Here is a 20,464-nt window from a genome sequence, read left to right on the forward strand (position 1 = left end):
TGTAAAAAAAAGAAAGAAAAAAGCACAAGTCATTCAAATAGATGACGCTCAACATTATGCTCATATTCACATTAATAATATTCCTCCCACGGGGAGCAATTATACAGCACAGGCCTTCTTCAGTGTTATCAGCCTTTTAACAGCTGTGTCTGGTTATTATACTTACAAATAATATAATGAATACAAAATAATCATTGCATTATTTACACATAATCAATTCACTGCCTCCTGTTGTCTTGATTGTATTAAGTCTAAGTTTCACTTCATTTAACCACTGATTAACCACCTGTAGCGGTCCAGAGTTGGGTAAACGATTGTATGAAGACGATTATGCAAAATAATTGCGACTATATCAAATAATTGCGATTAGGCTTATAATTGTGACAGGCCTAATGATAACCCCGCCCTTTGAAGAATAGTGCCTCCTGAGCAGATTCATTTTAAACGTAAACATAACAGTCTTGATGTCAATATTTTGAATTAATGTGCAAATAAGTGTGGCTTTCTAGTCAATAACGGTCGTGCAAAGTAGTTAGGCTGTTGATGTCATTTGTTTTGATACTTTAAAGATTTCCATTAAAGCACAATCTGGGAACCCATCTGCCTTGAGAGATTACATTAAACATAATAACACACTCTCTACTCTCTCCCCTGTAGTGCCCTAGTCTGCGTATATATGCCTAGGGAGGGGTGCACGTACCTGCCATTTGCGAAAACACTGTTGAAAGGCCGTAGTTCTTTTTTTTGATTTGAGCTAAAAAAAAAACATTATTTTACACTTTGGCTATTCAAAAATAGCAGATATACAAGCTCATAGCGCGGCACCGAGTGCCGCGCTACGAGCTTGTATATCTGCTATTTTTGAGTGGTGCCAACCACTCCTACATTTGACTTTGTCCGTGTGTCCGTATGTCCGTCCGTCCGTATGTCCGTCCGTTTGTTTGAGCACGGTTGATTGGTCAAGCTTTACGTGACACGTGACAATATGTTGTCACGTGTCACGTGACAACATATTGTTGCTGATTGCAACACAAGGATGCAACCAGTTACACTTTCAAAGGCACCACTCTCTTCACACTGGGTGTGATTTTTGAACAAACAAACATATAAAAAGTAGATGGTCTGCATTTGTATGCACAAGGCACCAACTGGAGAGCAGTTAGGCCGGGGTTCAGTGTCTTGACCTTCCAGTTTCTCTACCTCTGAGCCACTGAGCCAATGTCACCGAATGGCATCACAATCCTTTTCTACTGAGAATTGAACCATTGGATATATGCTGAATATATGCGGCGCACGCTTCAATTCTCAGCAGAAGAGTATGTTGCGGATCACTCCCGTTTACCTTCTGTAAACCTGTGGCCATCTGTCACAGCTGCTATAGTACATTTACTCAAAATGTATTTTTTTTAGTCACCCCATGGAGACTTGAATTCATGGATATTCTTTTGTTTTTGTCGCATTCCTAAGCCAATAATTTGGTGGCTGGCAGCGGTTCCGGTAGGAGACACAAAGAGTCTCCTTTGTGTCTCCTCCCAGGAACCGCTGACTATCGGTCTGCTGGTCATCAAATTATTGGCTTAGGAATGCCACAAAAACAAAGAAACATCCATGAATTCAAGTCTCCATGGGGTGACTTGTGTCACACAAACACAGTGTCACACAAACACAGTTTTCAGAAGGATTTCAGGTCGGCATGCTTGAATTCTATTTAGGGCTGCAACTGTCGATTAACCATTGCACCCTTGTATCCGTCTCCACAGCAAGCTCTGGAGAACAGCGGGCTGAGTGTGGTCCAGACACAGACCAACGGAACTCCCAGACAGTCCCAGAACCAGACCGCAGAGGGCGCTACTACTGTAGCTGGCAAGAAAACAACCGGTCAGGATAGGCCAGCGAAGGAGAGGAAAAGGAACATTTTCAGGCAACCGGTGCAGATGCCAGGTAAGGGGGGGGGGGGGGGGGGGGGGTGGCAATATAAAAAACATGTACATATAGGATTATTTTTTCTGTATTTTTGTGATGTGTTGTTTTTCCGACTCTGTAGATATAGTGTTGTTTTTTTTCTGTATTTGTGTGATGATTTTGAACTGTTTGGTGCTATTTTTTGTGTTTATGAATTGAATACAAGGACTATCGTGATATATCGTTGGTGATTTTTTTTGCAACATATCGAACATTGTGATATCGCAATATATCGAATATCGTGATATTATTGTTATCGAGGGCCTAATATATCGCCACAGATATCGTATCATGAGATACCCATATCGTCCCACCCCTAGTCACTACGGAGCGCTCTGGTCACGTTCAGGTGTTTATAGACAGATATCTTGTGTTGTGTTTATAGTGAACTAAAGACAATTGCGTCCCTGCTCAAACGTGCACTTGCCCGGTCAGGCAACTCGAAAGCAGACTCCATGTGCCCCGAAAATTTCATTACCTGCCACGGGGCAGTCGGGCAACAGTTGGCGTCGTCAACGCCTGGTGTTCTATTCTTGGCCCCCTCCTTTCTTCCCCTCTACACACCAAATGTCTTCGGCGGAAATAGCCAATCGAGTTCTGACACATTGTGAGCCTTGTAGATTGACTATTTTCACAAAATGTTTGCCTACTGTGACGTGCCCAGAATGCGTCCCTGCTTATCCCAGGGTAGTTCGTCTAGAAAAGCCCCCCCCCCCCCCGCCCCGCCTCCTGCTGTCAGCTGAGGTCTTGAGCTAAAACCTTCACTAGACACATAACGTCCAATCATTTTTGTAGCCTTTTGGTAGTGGAAGTACCCCAGGAATAAGCAGGGACGCGTCCAGATTCAAGTGCTAGGGTTCAAGTGGGTTAAAAGCATCGCTTTGGGCACTACTCTTATCCTCTTGTTCCGTGGCCTTTTCTGCTCCTCCTTTCCCCTAACAGGCTCCATCAGAGAGGAGAACGGCGTGCGCTGGCACGGCTGCCCCTACTGCACCAAGGAGTTCAAGAAGCCCAGTGACCTGGTGCGCCACATCCGCATCCACACCCACGAGAAGCCCTTCAAGTGCAAGCAGTGCTTCAGGGCCTTCGCCGTCAAGAGCACGCTCACCGCCCACATGAAGACGCACACGGGCATCAAGGCCTTCGAGTGCCAGTGCTGTCTCAAGTGCTTCTCCACCTCGGGCAGCATGAAGGTGCACATGCGACTCCATACAGGTGAGACAGTTCGTGGGAAAAAAAGTACTCAAATGTTTTACTTTGATGATTCTAGGCAAGTTCAGAGATCAAGTTCAGAGACCCCCCCCCCCCCCCCCCCCCCTCATCAGCACTTTGTTTCCCCGACCACCAGGGGGTGACGCAGGGGGGACTTCTGAACGGGCCATGCCGAAAATAGGTTGCTTTATTCGGATACAATGCGTGTCACTGCCCGCCCCTGCCGATTTTCTGAATTTGTATTTTTAAATAGGCTCTGTCATGATAAATTGACCACATATATGAAGTTAAACAACTAAATTCTATCCAAACAATATCTTAAAAGTAAATTCCGTGCCTCAAAAAATAAGTTTGAGAGCGTAAAAAGTAAAAACAGCGCAGCAGAAAACAATGCCATTTATTATTATTTTTATTTTTATTGTATTCAAAATGTTCTTTTAAATAAATGAAAAAAATAATTGAAAAAACACGGCCCCCTCACGTATTAGAAGGGCAGTATGAGTCACAAGAACCAAGAACAGGTGTATTGGTATCAAAATGGACTTGAAGTACCAAAAGTAAAAGTACTAAAAATGTTTGAAAATAGCAGATTTACAAGCTCACAACGCGTCGCGATGCGACGCGTTGTGAGCTTGTAGATCGTCTTTTTTCAAATAGCCCATGTATAAAATAGGGCTAAAGTGGTTAATGCATGTTTTATAATGTAATGATTTATATCTGCAAAGTAACTAGTAACTAAAGCTTTTAAATAAGTGTAGTGGAGTAAAAAGTACAATATTTGCCTTTGAGATGTAGTGGAGTAGAAGTAAAAGTATAGACAATTGGAAATAACCCAGTAAAGTAAAAGTACCTCACAATTTACTTAATTCACGGAGTGCCAGAATTATTTCTGGCTATGTTGTCCCAGTGCCAGAGATTTTTTCAAAGTAAAAACAAAGTGCTTAGGAAGCGAGATACAGCCTTTCTCAGTTATAAGTTAAACAAGGAGTGGATGGAGCTGCAAATCTTCAGATAATGATATCTTGGGTTCTGAAATGTTTTTTCTTTTACTATTTTTTTGTTGTTGAGCAAATGTACTGTAAATGTACACCACTGCAGGTGAGCCCTCGTAGAGCAGGGCGCGGCGGGTCTCATCCTCGAGGGAATAGAAGAGAGAGGGGGGCCACCAAGGACGTCTGCCTCTTGAACCTCCTAAATGAAACATTTATGTTGAGTCGTGCAGAAAGCAATGTTTACCAGCGTCTATCTATGACCCCCAACCCTTCCCCTCCTCGGCCTCCTCCACTCCACTGTTTATTGTCTTTGTGTTGTAATTCTGCTCACAGTTGTTTCCAGGCGCAAGAACCACCATGAATTTCAAAGGCTCTCCCGCTGGGCTTCTTCTCAATAGTTTGAATCTTTGTCCTTGTCACATCGCATGCTTTCAACTTTTCTTTGATAATATGACCTTGCTGGTGATGTGACAAAATATCTCAAACTCCGCCTGAATATCATTAACTGTTTTGTGTGTGTGTGTGTGTGTGTGTGTGTGTGTGTGTGTGTGTGTGTGTGTGTGTGTGTGTGTGTGTGTGTGTGTGTGTGTGTGTGTGTGTGTGTGTGTGTGTGTGTGTGTGTGTGTGTGCGTGCGTGCGTGCGTGCGTGCGTGCGTGCGTGCGTGCGTGCGTGAACTTTAGAAGGAATTAGCTTGTTTTATCTTGTATCCTGGTAGACGGCTCCCATCCGAGTCAGTTCGAGCCGTTGAACTCCGGAAGGCACCGGCAACTAAATATTTATCCAAGAAGCCATCAATATTTTTAACTCAACAAAGGGACTGATGAGTTTTAGGTCATCGTGAACTGTTTTTAACCCTTTAAAGGAGAATTTTGGGCTAAGGTTTTCTTACCTTTTCTATGATGTTATGATATCTTAGGATGAATGGTACAGTACAAAAATGTCATAACGCCATCCCAGGTCCGCCACAGCTTAAAACGTGCGCGGATAGGTGCGCTAGATCGTGTATTTTAATAGCTTTTTTTTCGTTTTTTTTTGTGAGAGATCTGACGTTCATAGTGACAGAACACTATGCAAAGAAAAAAACCTAAGTCTCGCTAGACGAGATTGAAATCTCGAGATTTCAATCTCGTCTAGCGAGACTTCTGTTTTTCTTTTCTTTTTTGTAATAAAAAGTTTTGTAATAACACAAAATGATATGAGAAACAATATATTAAAAAGAAAAACAAATGGAAGAACCAAATTTACACATACATTAATACTTCAACACAACTTCACAATGCACAAACCTTTCCATCATCATAAACAATTTAAATGTCCCTCCTCTTTGCTGTACTTCTTCAAAATGCTTTTCTTATATTGATGTTTAAACTGTGGCATACTATTGCTTTGTTTTATCTCTTCCTGAAGTTCGTTCCACAGAGTAACCCGGCAGACTGAAATGCAGTCGTTTTTTGAGTAGTGTGGACAAAAGGCTGCTGTAAATCATCCTTCCTTCTTAGGTCATACCTTCCTTCTTCTTTATCCTTCAACATTTTTTGTAGGTTCCTTGGAAGTTAATAATTATTTGCTTTAAAAACCATCTGCACATATTTAAATTTGACACGGTCCATGAATTTTTAAATCTGAATCCTATGTTTCCCAGGTGTGCGTCCTTTCCCATGCCCGCATTGTGACAAGATCTTCCGGACGTCGGGCCACAGGAAAACGCACGTGGCCTCCCACTTCAAGAGCTTACAGCAGAAGAAGCACAAGTTTCCTCGCAAAACCAACAAAGCCAAGGAGTCCAAGAGTAACCTTCCGCTCCCCGACATCCCCCTTCAGGATCCCATCCTCATCTCTGACCTCGGTGAGGTTTTATCTGCTCGTTTTCTCTTTTCTACGTCTCATCTTCGCATGCTCGTATGTCTCTTATCTCACTCGCTGCTCAATGTTCACACTCCGGTGTCCCTTTTAAAAGGAGCAGTTCACCCAAAACAGATATTATTTTCTTTCAGTTACACACCCCAGCATGAAGCCTTGAATTCATGGAGATTTTTGTCACATTCCTAAGCCAATAATTTGATGACCGGGTCATCGGTCAGTAGGAGACTCAGTGGGTCAAACAATTACCAGTAGGAGACTCTTTGAGACTCTCTTTGAGTCTCAGCCGGTCATCAAATTGTTGATGGAATGTGGAATGTGACAAAAACTGAAAAAAATCAAGGCTTCATGGGGTGTATAATTGATAGATTTTCTTTGGGTAAACTACTGATTTACATTTCCTGAACCTTGGGTTGGCGACCATTTTGGGCCACAAGGAAGAATCCTGTTCTTCTTTATCTATTCTTTCGTCTTTTAAAAAAAATCTAAAATGCCTTAACATAAAAAAAAGAGAAGAAAAAGCAATACTATTTTCAATGCTTAAAATAAAGTAAAAAATAGAGAGAATAGCCGATCTAAAAGCTGACAACGTGTGGCTATATGTAGATAAGCTATTTTCGCTATTTTTGAAATAGGGCTTAAAGGGATATATCACTTTAAAACGTGTTTGAAAGTGATATATCCCTTTAAGCCCCTTTTGAGACTCTCTTTGAGTCTCAGCCGGTCACCAAATTATTGGCTTAGGAATGTGACAAAAACTGAAAAAAATCAAGGCTTCATGGGGTGTATAATTGATAGATTTTCTTTGGGTGAACTACTGATTTACATTTCCTGAACCTTGGGTTGGCGACCATTTTGGGCCACAAGGAAGAATCCTGTTCTTCTTTATCTATTCTTTCTTCTTTTTAAAAAAATCTAAAATGCCTTAACATAAAAAAAGAGAAGAAAAAGCAATACGATTTTCAAAGCTTAAAATAAAGTAAAAAATAGACAGAATAGCCGATCTAAAAGCTGACAACGTGTGGCTATATGTAGATAAGCTATTTTCGCTATTTTTGAAATAGGGCTTAAAGGGATATATCACTTTCAAACGCGTTTGAAAGTGAAATTACCCTTTAAGTGGTCAATTCATCATGTTATGTATTTAAGTTTGGGTCCCTGGAAGACACCAAATACAGTTTTGAGCTGAAAAACCCGGTGCCTTTTAAAGGAAATTCTGAATACTCTGCCATTTTCCAACCATATCTCCATTTAAGGACCACCTCACCCATTTTGAACCTATCTTCATATAACTGGTCCTCACTAATGCTCATGATAATCACCATTTTTGTCTTCTCGGTCTGTGTCTCAGAGGAGAGCTGTGGACAGTTCGTAAACCCGCCTACCAGTGACATCATCGGTAGGCAGGTTTGGTCATTTCAAAAAAAATATTTGAAAATTTTAATTTCATTATGTATCAAAGTGAAAACAATGGCTTCTAATATAGCATGCTGACTTTCCATGGGAATAGAAAGCCTGCACTGAGCCTGTATATTGTATTTCTTGGGAAGTGACCTGTAGCTCTTTGTGTCTCACATGGGCCTCTATATTGGTTATGAACAGTTTATCCCACGTTCATAAAATCGGTTACGTTTGGAAACTATCTCGTACTTTTGAAAAATCTTTTATATGCCATATGTTTTCAATAAAACCAATAGCCAATATACATGAGCCACCGACCAATAAAAAACAAGTTACCAGCTATCGCTCCATCATCTTTTGACCTGGCCTGAGGGACTTTCCATTATGAGAGCCAAACAGAAGAAAATGGATGTGGTTGAAACGTACATTTGTAGAACAAGGACAAAGAAAGAGAGGAAAAAACTAACAAACAAACACAGAAACATACAGTAAAGAATTACTCAGTATCAGTTATAATGTTTTGTTCTGGTTCCATGCTCAAGACTTCATTATCGTTATGGGTATCGCGGGCATGGGGACATTGAGTCAAATTATTTAGATTTTCTCAGACATTATAATCGCAATGATAGTAATAGTAACAAACATATTGTAAATACAACTAGAAAAATGTGCATCTGGAAGCGCTGATCTCCACCAGACCTGGTTGCCTACCCATGGGTTGTGTCAGTATTGGGGTGCAGCCACCAGGACACGAGGAATCTACGGGGGAAAATAGAGTTTGTACGACAAACTCTGGCCTCTCGAGTCTCACAAACAGTCACACTCTAAAAAAAACTCAAATTTTGTTCTTACCGTAAGTAAAAGTATCAATACTGCAATGTAGGAATTGAGTGATTGATTGATTGAATACTTTATTTAGAAGTTTGCAGAGAAGAAAAGCACATGGAAGTACAGTTCACAATACAAGGTCAACTTTGAAAAGCCCAGAAAAGCTGCATTGGTTTCAAATGGGGTCCTCATGTACTCAATTCATGGAGACATTAAATGACAGACAGATATACACTACTATCACTAAAGAAAAAAGTACAGTAAACAGTTTGAGGGAGGGGGGGGGGGGGGCTAGGTTATGACTTTGACAGGGGCCAGTTTGGAATTGCAGCCTCCTGAAGGTGATTATCTTAGGGCAGTTTTGAAAGTGAGTAGGGCTTTACACTCCTTCACTACTCTTGGTAGGGCATTCCACATTTTTGTTGCATAGCGGGAGAACGAATTCAACCCCTTGTTTGTGCCAAATCGGGGTTGGACGTGATCACCTGAGCTACCTCTGGTGTTGTGATTGTGGACTTCATTTACGTTTTTGAAACACTCTGTTACAAGTAAAAGTCCGGTAATCAACATTTATTTGAGTAAAAGTATAAAAGTATTGGCATCAAAATATACTTAAAGTACCAAAAGCAAAAGTACTCATTATGCAGAATGTCCCGTTCCAGAAGTTATCATATTGTCTAAAATATATAATTCTTTTTTTTAAATAGCCAACGTTTAAATAGGCCTGAAGAGGATAATGTATGTTTTGTAATGATAATCAAAATCTACAACGTAACTAGTAACTAAAGTTTTCAAATAATTGTAGTGGAGTAAAAGTACAATATTTGCCTCTTGAGATGTAGTGGAGTAGAATTGGAAAATACTCAAGTAAAGTAAAAGTACCTCAAAATTGTACTCAAGTACAGTACTTGACTAAATGTAATGAGTTACTTTCCACCACTGACTTTAGGTACAGTATGGCTGATGTGTGGCGTGTGTTGCGTTCCTCTGCTGTCTTCAGGTCTCATGCAGTCTCAGAACCCTCGTCTGGCCTTCCAGCAGTACCTGGAGATTGTGGGCGACCGGCCGTACAAGTGCCAGTTCTGCAACAAGGCCTACAAGAAATCAAGCCACCTCAAACAGCATGTCAGGTGAGACGTCCTCAAAGCACCAAACCTTTTTCATTTCAAAGACGTCCAGTTTTATTTGCATCATTTAGACTTGGTTTTCAACCCTTTTCAATGGTTATGTCCATTATTATTCGGCATTTGATGTACCATAAGGGTCCATTTGGTTTCTTTTTACACTCTCAAGAGTTAAAGATCTATAAGGGTTCCACAAGACCACGGTCCATTTGATATAAAGTTTATCTCTGGGACCCCAGTATACACTGTGAAATTGTCGGTGTTCAATTTATCGCTGAGTGTACACAAATGCCAAATTTCATCTGTGCACTCGCTGAGTCGATTCCACATTGAGAGAACCACTGCCGTTGGCCAGCCAGAGGAGATATTGGCTTATGAGCTTCAGGCAGAGCTACTTGTGTATACTATTGTGTAACTACATCGTACACAATCTGGGAACCCATCGCCAAATGAAAAGGAAAAACAGCGCCCTCTGCTGTTTTTGACTATCTCAGTTGGCTCTGGGAGGAAGAAAACGTAGCACCTGTGCGCAAGGAAACCGGGGTTTTGGTCTGCCTTCAGCCTTTCACTTCCGGTGGTGCGACTATGTTTTCATTCCCACTAACAATATTTCTACACGGAACACTAACACCACTTATCCCAGAGAACATGGATCGTTTTGGTTATAAGCCCACTTGTTTCTATGATGAAAGAGCAAGTTAAAATGTGAATATCTTTCTGTGGTTTTGTCAATAGCTCCGAGGACGCTATTGCTAAATGAGTTTCGGTTTGTTTCGAGTGGGGAGGATCGGTGGACACGTAAATCCCGCCCACTACATTTGATTGGGTAAAGCGCGGCCTGCTTCCTGATCTGAAGGCACGCCCACTTGTAGGCCAGTGCGTACGCGATATGACGAACCCCCCGGCAGATTCAAACGCAGAGCAGAATCTGTTTCTTGAGAGATTACATTGTACATAAAAGAAAGGAACACGGAGTGTAGAGATGACCCTCTCCAGGTTTTCCAATCTTTACATGTTTTCGTAAAGATTGGCACATTATGCTGGAACCTCGTAGAGGCAGATCACTATATCATTACAATCTGCTCTTTGGGGCCTTTTTAAATTACAATCTGCTTTTTAAATGCTTATTACATGGCAAAGCCTCTGTCAGTATGTTGGACAGCTGCCGAGGGTGGCGATCGACTGTGTCAGATTCCACTAAGCCTGCAGGCTTTAGTTCCCCATCTGATGTAGACGGCCCGAGAGAAGTAGAGAGAGCCAGAGAAAAAGGATTGAACGGGACAAGCTAGACAAGTTGAAGGAGAGTGTGTGGCGAGTTGAAAACGAGGAGGAGGAGGAGGAGGAGGAAGGGGAGTTCCAACGGATAAAACGGGAGGAGAGCGACAGGAGATAGATAAGTGAATTCAGTAGAGGCAGAGAGTAGAAAGGGTTAACCCATTAAGACTGGGAACGCATCTGTGTCATTTTTAGATTTCTTTGGCTATTATATAGCAGATATACAAGCCAGTGGCGCAACCAGAACGCTAGGCAGGAGCGGGTGGGCACGCATGCACCCGCGCGCAGCGTTTATTGGGCGGATTTTGGGGCATTTTTGGGGCGTTTTTTTGTTACTTTATTTTGGTTTTAGGGTTATGGTTAGGGTTAGGTTAGGGTTATGTTATTTAATTCTTATTTTTGCCTGATTTTACCGATTTTGTTTTAGATAAAAAATTATACATTTTTGCAAAATCGATTGGGTGGGCCAGCTTGGGTGGGCCAGCTTTCTATGTGGGTGGGCCACGGCACACCCAGGCCCACCCATGGCTGCGCCCCTGATACAAGCTCATAGCGTGGCACTCATCTTCTATTTTTTGAAAAATCGTGAAAATGTGTCCAAATATTTGAATATATAAATATATATATTTTTTAAAGCAAACATTTGTAACTCAAATCTTGCTTCTGGGTCTTCTAAATCCTAACAGTTTTCTGAAAAACGTATGTTGCTATAATATCACTGGTTCTCAAACCTTTTTCATGTCAACAATTATATGTATTTGGCCGCAGACCCCCATCTCATAATATTTTGTTCCAGGGACCCCACCAGAAGCAAAGATTTGAGTTAAAATGTTTCGCTTTGAAAAATATATATATATTCAAAGATTTGCACGCATTTTCACAATTTATTTTCTCCAAAAATAGAAGATCTACAGCAGATATACAAGCTGATATACAAGCTTGTATATCTGCACCGAGTGCCGCGCTGTGAGCTTGTATATCTGCTATCTTTTAATAGCCAAAGAAATCTAAAGTGACACAGATGCGTTCCCGGATTGGACGGATTAATCTGAGCTGGCTCACCATCAGGAGCCAAGGGCTCAGCATTTGGCAGGACGAGAAGTGCTGCAAGTTTCTCTCTCCCGAGACTTCATTGTCTTGTAATGGCGAGTTAAAAGGCTATGTGAGGTATGAAAGAGCGATGATGACATTTCACAGCTCTGGCTATGTTTGTTAGGGCTCGAAATTCACTTTTTTTTCTCCTCAGCTTTCTGCAGCTCTCCCTGAAGTCTTCTTTCACCTTGGCAACCATTTGCCCAATTTGAAGTTCTTTTTTATTACATGATAATAAATATAATTTAAGGTTTCAGTAACTTGCATCACTTTATCGTCTCAGTGGTGTAAAGTAACTAAGTACACTTACTCAACTACTGTACTTAAGTACAATTTTGAGGTAATTCAAATTTTCAGTACTTTTACTTCTACTCCACTACATCTCAGAGGCAAATATTGTACTTTTACTCCACTACAATTATTTGAAAACTTTAGTTACTAGTTACTTGAAAAATAGCAGAGCTACAAGCTCACATTGTGAGCTTGTAGATCTACTATTTTCTTTTTATTATATAAATTTGAAAACTTGTGAAATGGGACATTCTGCATAATGAGTACTCTCTACTTGTGGTACTTTAATACAATTTTGATACCAATGCTTTTGTACTTTTACTGAAGTAAATGTTGGACTTTTACTTGTAACAGAGTATTGCAGTATTGATACTTTTCCACCACTGCCAATCCGTTTTCATTATTCTTGTGATGATTGGTTGAATTACAGTTTCTTGTTTTTTTCCTGACTGTTTGATCAATACATTTTTTAGATCATACGTATGTACTTCAGTCTCATCATTATCTCCTTACTGTAACCGCTCTAATCCATCAGTCTCTCTCTTATAAACTCATTTTGTCTTTCAACATTGGTCGCCATCTTCTGCCACCTCATATTCTTTGATTTTGAACACACAACCCCGGTCAACGAAATCTATAGGGTTTAACCCATTGAGACCTGAAGCCGATTCTACATGTCTCCTAAAAAACAGTTTTCTGAAAAACGTATGTTTCTATATCAGTGGTTCTCAAACTTTTTCATGTCAAGGACCCCCAAAATGATATGTATTTGGCCGTGGACCCCCATCAAAATATTTTGTTCCAGGGACCCCCCAGAAGCAAAGATTTGAGTTAAAAATGTTGGCTTTAAAAATATATATATTCAAAGATTTGCACACATTTTCACGATTTTTCAAAAATAGCAGATCTACAAGCTCATAGCGCGGCACTCGGTGCCGCGCTATGAGCTTGTATATCTGCTATTTTTGAATAGCCCAAAGTGTAACATAATGCTTTTTAGCTCAAATCTAAAAATGACACAGTTCCAGGTCTTATAGATTTCGGTGACCGGGGTCCCCCAGGGGTCTATACTTTGTCTCCTCTATTTTTCCCCCCTCTACACCAAATCTCTTCCCCCGCAAACATGTTTGTCTATTTTCACCGAATGTTCGCCTATTATGACTCTTTGCCCAGAGTAGAGACGGTAAGGTTAAAGTACTTAAAATGATATACTGCACATTCCATGACGCTTAAACATAATACTTTCATTTGTAATACGTTTCTCTTCTGTCCCGGAATTTGATCCCAGACCCTGTATCTTTGTTTCCCAGGTCCAAAAAGGTTACATGATATTACTGCTAAGAGGAGCATATTTAATAATAAGCACACTTAACCCATTTAGACCGGGAAAGAATCTGTGTAACCACTTTAACCGTTATTTTATTCTTTGGCTATTCAAAAATAGCAGATATACAAGCTCGTAGCGCGGCACCATCTGCTATTTTTGAAAAATCGTGAAAATGTATGCAAATCTTTGAATATATATATATTGTTTTTAAAGCGAACATTTTTAACTAAAATCTTTGCTTCTGGGAGGTCCCTGGAACAAAATAGTTTGAGATGGGGGTCTGCGGCCAAATACATATTATTTTCATCATTTGACATGAAAAAGTTTGAGAAACACTGATACTATAGCAACATATGTTTTTACAAAAAACTGTTCGGATTTAGAAGACATTTGTAGAACCCCCAGAAGCAAATATTACAAATGTTCGCTTTAAAATATTCAAAGATTTGCATACATTTTCATGTTTTTTTTCCAAAAAATAGCAGATCTACAAGCTCATAGCGCTATGAGCTTGTAGATCTGCCATTTTTGAAGAGCCAAAGTATAAGATAATGGTTAAAGTGGTTAAAATCTAAAACTTTCAAAATCTTTCCCGGTCTTAATGAGTTAATGTATAAGGTGTTGGCGTTCCTCAACTCTCCATATTTCATAAACCACTCACTAACCACTCACTCACACAGCCATGGCAAGATTCTTATCCAGCTCTTATAATATGCATGGAAAAGGACTTTTTTTCTGTTTGTCTTTATTCTCTTGACACCTCCATTAGCATTTCAGTACACCCACAACGCTCCGTCCTTGACCTTATGATAATCTGCGAGTGTCTCTCACATGCAGTGTCATTTCAAACTAGCTTTTCCCCCTTTTCACTGAATACTGATCAGTGGTGTAAAGTAACTAAGTACTTTTGCTCAAGCACTGCACTGTACTGTACGATTTTGAGGTACTTCTACTTTACTGGAGTATTTCCAATTGTTTAAACTTCTACTCCACTACATCTCAGAGGCAAATATTGTACTTTTAGTCCACTACAATTATTTGAAAACTTGAGTTACTAGTTACTTTGCAGATATAAATTATTACATCATAAAACATACATTAACCACTTTAGCCCTATTGTATACCGTGGCTATTTTCAAACATTTTAGTACTTTTACTTTTGGTACTTTTAAGTACATTTTGATACCAACACTTTTGTACTTTTACTCAAGTCAATTTAGAATTCCGGACTTTCACTTGTAAAGTATTTCTGTAGAGTATTTCTACGTTGCAGTATTGCTACTGTTACTCAAGTAAAAAATGCGAGTACTTTTTCCCACCACTGAATACCGATGCACCCCCATTGTTCTTCGCTCTTCGTCTTCACAGATCTCACACAGGAGAGAGGCCCTACAAGTGTGTGCAGTGCAGCCGGGGCTTCGCCTCGTCGGGGGTCCTGAAGGCCCACATCCGCACCCACTCGGGCCTGAAGGCCTACAAGTGTCTGCTGTGCGACACCACCTTCACCACCAGCGGGAGCCTGCGGCGCCACATGACCACCCACAGCGACCTGCGGCCCTACATGTGCCCCTACTGCCAGAAGACCTTCAAGTCCTCCCCCAACTGCAGGAAACACATGAAGACGCACAGGTGTGTGTAAACCACTTAAAACCATTATTTTATACTTTGGGGCTATTCAAAAAATAGCAGATATACAAGCTCGTAGCGCGGCACTCGGTGCCGCGCTATGAGCAAATCTTTGAATATATTTTAAAGCGTATATTTTAAAACATTTGTAACTCAAATCTTTGCTTCTGGGGGATTCTACAAATGTACCCAAAAAAATGGACAAAATGATTTGTATTTGGCCGCAGACCACCCCCACCTCAAAATATGTTGTTCTACAGGGACCCTGCAGAATCAAAGATTTGAGTTAAAGATGTTTGCTTTAAAAACATATATATATATATATATATATATATATACTAGAGTTTCGGGGGGCTACGCCCCCCTCAACCCCAGCCGCGCACGGGGCCCAGCGTGGCCATGTGTATATTGGGGGACCCAAATCGCCGGAGTGAAACTGTGGAAAAGTTTTTTTGAAAAAGGAAAAAATTTGAAGAAATAATATTTGTTATGTTTCAGGGGGTCCACAGGGGGTCCGCGGACCCCCTGATGGTCCACTGACCCCCCTGTGGAGTGTTGGGACGCGCGGGGACACCCCTGGAACATTGCGGACCATTTCGGTGTTTTTTTTTATTTCATGAAGGTGGTTGCTTGTTTCTGGCGCAGGCTGTGCAAACCTGGCAACCCAGCGCATGCTGCCGCACGTTTAAGTGGCGTAGCGTCATGAGGGTCAGTGGGGCCGTGGCTCGGTCAGTGAAGACCCTGTAGTGCGGATGATATGTGGCATAGAGGGGCAGATTGTAAATCCACAGAGGAAACATCCGTGGGCTACCATTGGTTCAGCGATGTGTGCGGTCGCCCTGCTGCCCCTCCTCCTCCACCAATGTGCAGTATTGAGAGCCCTGACGTCACAACAATTGGAGCGATGGGCACTGCACTGTGGTTGGTTAGGGTACACCTAGGGCCCAGGTAGAACCCAGTTAAAGCCTGCATGGGCAAACCCAGTTAGGACCCGCCTTGGTCCCACATAAACATGGCTAGTTGGGGCCCACCTAAGGGCCAGGTAGAAGCTACTTATAGCCTGCATGGGCATCGCAGTTGGGACTGAAGTGGATGCCGCTGACATTGCTGACATGGGGTCCATATGGTTTAGCCCACCTTGAAACCATATGGGAACTACGCTGGCATGCTGGCTGTAATGCAAACGCTGCATCATACCTGCAGTGTGTAGTTTGATGTTGTGTGTGTAGCAGATATACCTGCAGTGTGTAGATCAATGTCCATAGGAAAGTCAATGCCGAGCAGTGTTTTTTTTCCCCAGCAGAGTTTCTAGTGTCTCTGTGTCTCTCTGGAAGAGGTTGCACATGAACTCTGCAGCCGCACCGAGGCGCTCCAACACAAACACTCTGACATTAAGCTGCTTCACACAACAAACATCAGCACCACGCTGCTGTTTGTCCAAAAGACACAATATCTCCTCTCCCACCGACGTCATGTGTTCATTTATCGACAGCCGTACAGACTCCTTTTGACACATTTTACGTCGTTTATCCAGCTCTCACTGACTCTCCACATCGGGCTGTTATTTTGCTGCGATCAAGTCAACGATGTGAGAGATTAGCTATCACAGACGGACGGACAGGGGGTGAAACATAGTCTTGCGCCATGCCTTTCGGCCTGGCGGAGACAATAAAAAACCGAAAGTAAAGGAAATGGCCATTTCTGCAACAGAAGTAGTCAATAAAGTATGCTATGAAAACATCGGCCACATTGGCAAAGAATGTAAGAAAGAGGCAATCATGTAGAAAATAGCCGATCTCCAAGCTTACAAAGCCTCTCAACGTGAGGCGTTTCGAGCTTGTAGATCGGCTTTTTCACAATATTTACTTGTGGAACGGAGTCAAACAGAATGGGGGGGTCCCAGATCAAGTACGTGTATTTGGGGGGGGGGGGGGGGGGCGGCGTGAAAGGGTTGATAAACACTGCTCTAATCGGAGCGAAATTATCTGAAATTACTACATGACCATAATGCAGGCTAACATGCGTTGCACGGGGCGGTCCTGCCATTACGTTAGTTACTGTAGTTGCTGTGGAGCGACATAGTTCTCCAGAAGACACACACAAACATACACCATCTACAATGGACGAACTGAGCAGCAATATAGACATTCACCACACGAACGTGCATTGTTGACAAAGTGATTGCACAGCCGCTGCAGGCATGACAACCAGGTTAGCGTTAGCGACATGGCAGCTATCACAGCGCCCTGTCCGTCGTGCTGCAACTGCCTGTGATGGCTACAGCAGTAACAGCAAGCTGTCTGCGATGCCATTGTCTGGAGACTGCTGTTAGCGTGACACGACCAATGAGAGTGAGCGCTGTAGTTGTTGCTAAGATACGGTGGCGTCTCTGCCCCATAGCTTGTAGATCTCTCACACATGATTGGCGTAGGCTGCGTTGCCAGGTCTGACTTTGTGTCTAAGCAATGGTCGGCTTATTTTTGCGCGCCTTTGGGCTCGTTTGCATTGTGCGCACGGCAGCGCTTGTTTAGCGTACGTCAGCGCGACGTGGCAACGGACGTGGCAACGTGAAAGGTGATTGGCTGGTGAAAAGAAACACCCGACGTTACACCAGAAATGGTGCCTGGAGAAAATGGTGACCAAAAAAAAAGTTTGGAAAAAAAACCCGCAGCGGCTGCGTGCTGTTGTGGTGATGAGGTCGTGCGCACGGTAAAGGGTACGAAGCTGGCTCCCCTTCCGTTTTGTCCGACATTTGGTGAGTAGAATTAATTATGTTGCGCGGTGGAAAAGCTGTAGTGAGCAGTGAGATGTCCCCTACGCGAGGTGTAAATTCAGCGCGGCCGGCGTGGCGAGTCAGTTGGCGAGATGTGGTCTGGCGGTGCGTTGTTTAGTCGATAACAGAGCTGTGGGGTGTGGACACCGAGGGTGCGGAAGTTGGTCGCCATTTATATAGTTAGATATTTTTTTTTTTTTTTCTTTCCAAACATTTGCAAAAACAATCACGATTTTTCAAAAATAGCAGATCTACAAGCTTGTAACGCGTTACTCGGTGCCGCGCTATGAGCTTGTATATCTGCTATTTTTGTTGCCAGACCCAGAGGGTCGGCCTACAGGAGGCTTTGTCGGTCTGTCCCACTTTTCCTCTGGTCTGTCCCTCTTTTCCTCTGGTCTGTCCCTCTTTTCCTCTGGTCTGTCCCACTTTTCCTCTGGTCTGTCCCTCTTTTCCTCTGGTCTGTCCCTCTTTTCCTCTGGTCTGTCCCACTTTTCCTCTGGTCTGTCCCTCTTTTCCTCTGGTCTGTCCCTCTTTTCATCCGCACACATGTCATGCGAAGTCCGGCCATTCAGATTTCAACCACTAGGGGTCTGGCAGTGCACCTTTTCTAAATTAGTTTGAATAGCCCAAAGTATATAATATAATGGTTAAAGTGGTTAAAATCTAAAAATGACAGATGCTTTCCTGGTCAAAGTTGCCCCTGTCTTCCATCATACCACTATACTGCTTTGGGAATTGAAACTCATTTCAGTTCCTAAGATAATTGTGCCAGTTTATTTATTGTTTTGCATTTTCTAGTGCAGTTCATATTGGGGCCTGCCAATTGGTACTAGGGGGGCCAAATGGAAAGGCAAGGGAAAATAATATTTCTCTCGCTTTCACATTTCAATTCATATTCAATCCATAAGATTCATTGTGCCAGTTTATTCACTTTCATCCTGGTGTCCCTATTTTGGGCATGCCATTATTGTCAAAACTTTTCAAAAATAGGGAAAATTTGCTTTATACATTTCGGCCATTTGAAAATAGCCGATCTACAAGCTCACTGAGCTTGTAGATCTGCTATTTTCAAAAGATTTTTAGATTTGAAAACTTGTGAAATGGGACATTCTGCGTAATGAGTACTTTCTACTTTTGGTACTTTAAGTACATTTTGATACCAATACTTTTGTACTTGTACTCAATTGCATTTTTTAATTCCGAACTTTTAATTGTAACGGAGTACTACTCTAACCTAAAGGGATATTTCACTTTAAAAAAAAAACTTTGGATCATTTTATCGTCTACTCATGCTTTTGTGAGCCCCCCAGACAGTTTTTAAGTAGCTTGATTCAGTATTTAGATATTTGATATTCATTTAGTCAGGCACGCCCCCTTCCTATACAAACCCATTATAACTTCAATTTTTTACACGTTAGATTCATCAAAAACACCCGTCCCCTGTTCTGGTGACTCACCCTGCCCTCCTAATACGCGAGGGGGCCGTGTTTTTTTCGATAGCTTTTTTCATTTATTTTTAATATTTATTTTGGAAAATGAAAAAAAATATTACAATGAAAAAATGTAATTAAAAAAAAAAAAAAGTAATGAAAAAACTCGTCCCCCTCGCGTATTAGGAGGGCAGGGTGAGTCACCAAAAGTGTGAGTACTTTTTCCACCACTGATGGTTGAACCATTACCTCCGTGTGTCCCAGGTATGAACTGGCCCAGCAGCTGCAGTCCCAGGGACCAGACGACCCCCTCGGAGGCGGCGCCGTGGCTCATGACATGCAGGTGGAGATGGAGGCCGACGCGCTGCAGCAACACGCCCCTCAGCCCGTAGGCGGGGAGCAGCAAAGCATGCTGGGACTGGGTCAGGTCAGCCAGGTGGTGGTGGGCGGAGGACAGCAGGTGACCCTGGAGGCGCAGCTGAGTGACCAGCCGCTGGTGCAGGGAGAAGGTGAGAGGCTAGTCTACTACATGGAAGTCACTAAACATCAGTGATGGGAAAAGTACTAAAATGTTGTACTTAAGTAAAAGTATCAATACTGCAATGTAGAAATACTTCATTACAAGTAAAAGTCCGGAATTCAAAACGTACTTGAGTAAAAGTACGAAAGTATTGGCACAAAAATGTACTTAAAATACCAAGTAAGTAAAAGTACTCATTATGCAGAATGTCCCAAAACAACCCCCCCAAAACCCCGAAATGCATAGAAAACTATGCATTATACCTATAACAAAATTCAAACACAATGGTCTTACACCTGCATTAGGCTACTGTTCATGATTTTTTCCCCCTTTATTTATTTATTTTTTCTGGAGCCAAGGTATGGCACCTGCCATACCTTGGCTCCAGAAAGGTCCCCCTGAGGTCCTTTTGCACACCTACTGGGACAACTTGTGCGTATGAGCAGGCAACCATTTTTCATGTTTATTTATATGAAACACAATTTTATACATAAATATACGATATATGTGGTAGCCTACCCCCTATCCTACGAGGTAGCGGGTCCCTGCTCCATCACCCCATCAGTTTGGGGGTCCCTGACCTGAAAAGGTTATATATACAACGATATACAGTATGACAGCCGATTTCAAGAAAGAGACTCCTATTGTGTGAAATGCTTAACGATCAGATGACTCCCCGACCACTGTGAAAGTCCTACAGTGTGTACCTGCCCTTAGCTTGTAACTCTTGTTTTATTGTTGTACTGTTTT

The 20,464-nt window shown here is 42.1% G+C and overlaps 1 protein-coding gene across 1 annotated transcript in view; it reads left to right on the plus strand.

Moving 5' to 3' along the window:
- The window catches only part of znf236 (zinc finger protein 236), a 122,813-nt gene that overhangs the window by 19,368 nt on the left and 82,981 nt on the right, over positions 1-20,464 (plus strand). The window contains exons 7-12 of the mRNA XM_084052943.1: positions 1,761-1,941; positions 2,905-3,177; positions 5,810-6,013; positions 9,257-9,386; positions 14,734-14,994; positions 19,459-19,703. Coding sequence (XP_083909069.1) covers positions 1,761-1,941; positions 2,905-3,177; positions 5,810-6,013; positions 9,257-9,386; positions 14,734-14,994; positions 19,459-19,703 — 1,294 coding nt within the window. The remainder of the gene's footprint in view (positions 1-1,760; positions 1,942-2,904; positions 3,178-5,809; positions 6,014-9,256; positions 9,387-14,733; positions 14,995-19,458; positions 19,704-20,464) is intronic.

Source organism: Gymnoscopelus microlampas (assembly GCF_963454915.1).
Source record: "Gymnoscopelus microlampas genome assembly, chromosome: 3".
In the NCBI taxonomy this organism is placed as follows: domain Eukaryota; kingdom Metazoa; phylum Chordata; class Actinopteri; order Myctophiformes; family Myctophidae; genus Gymnoscopelus; species Gymnoscopelus microlampas.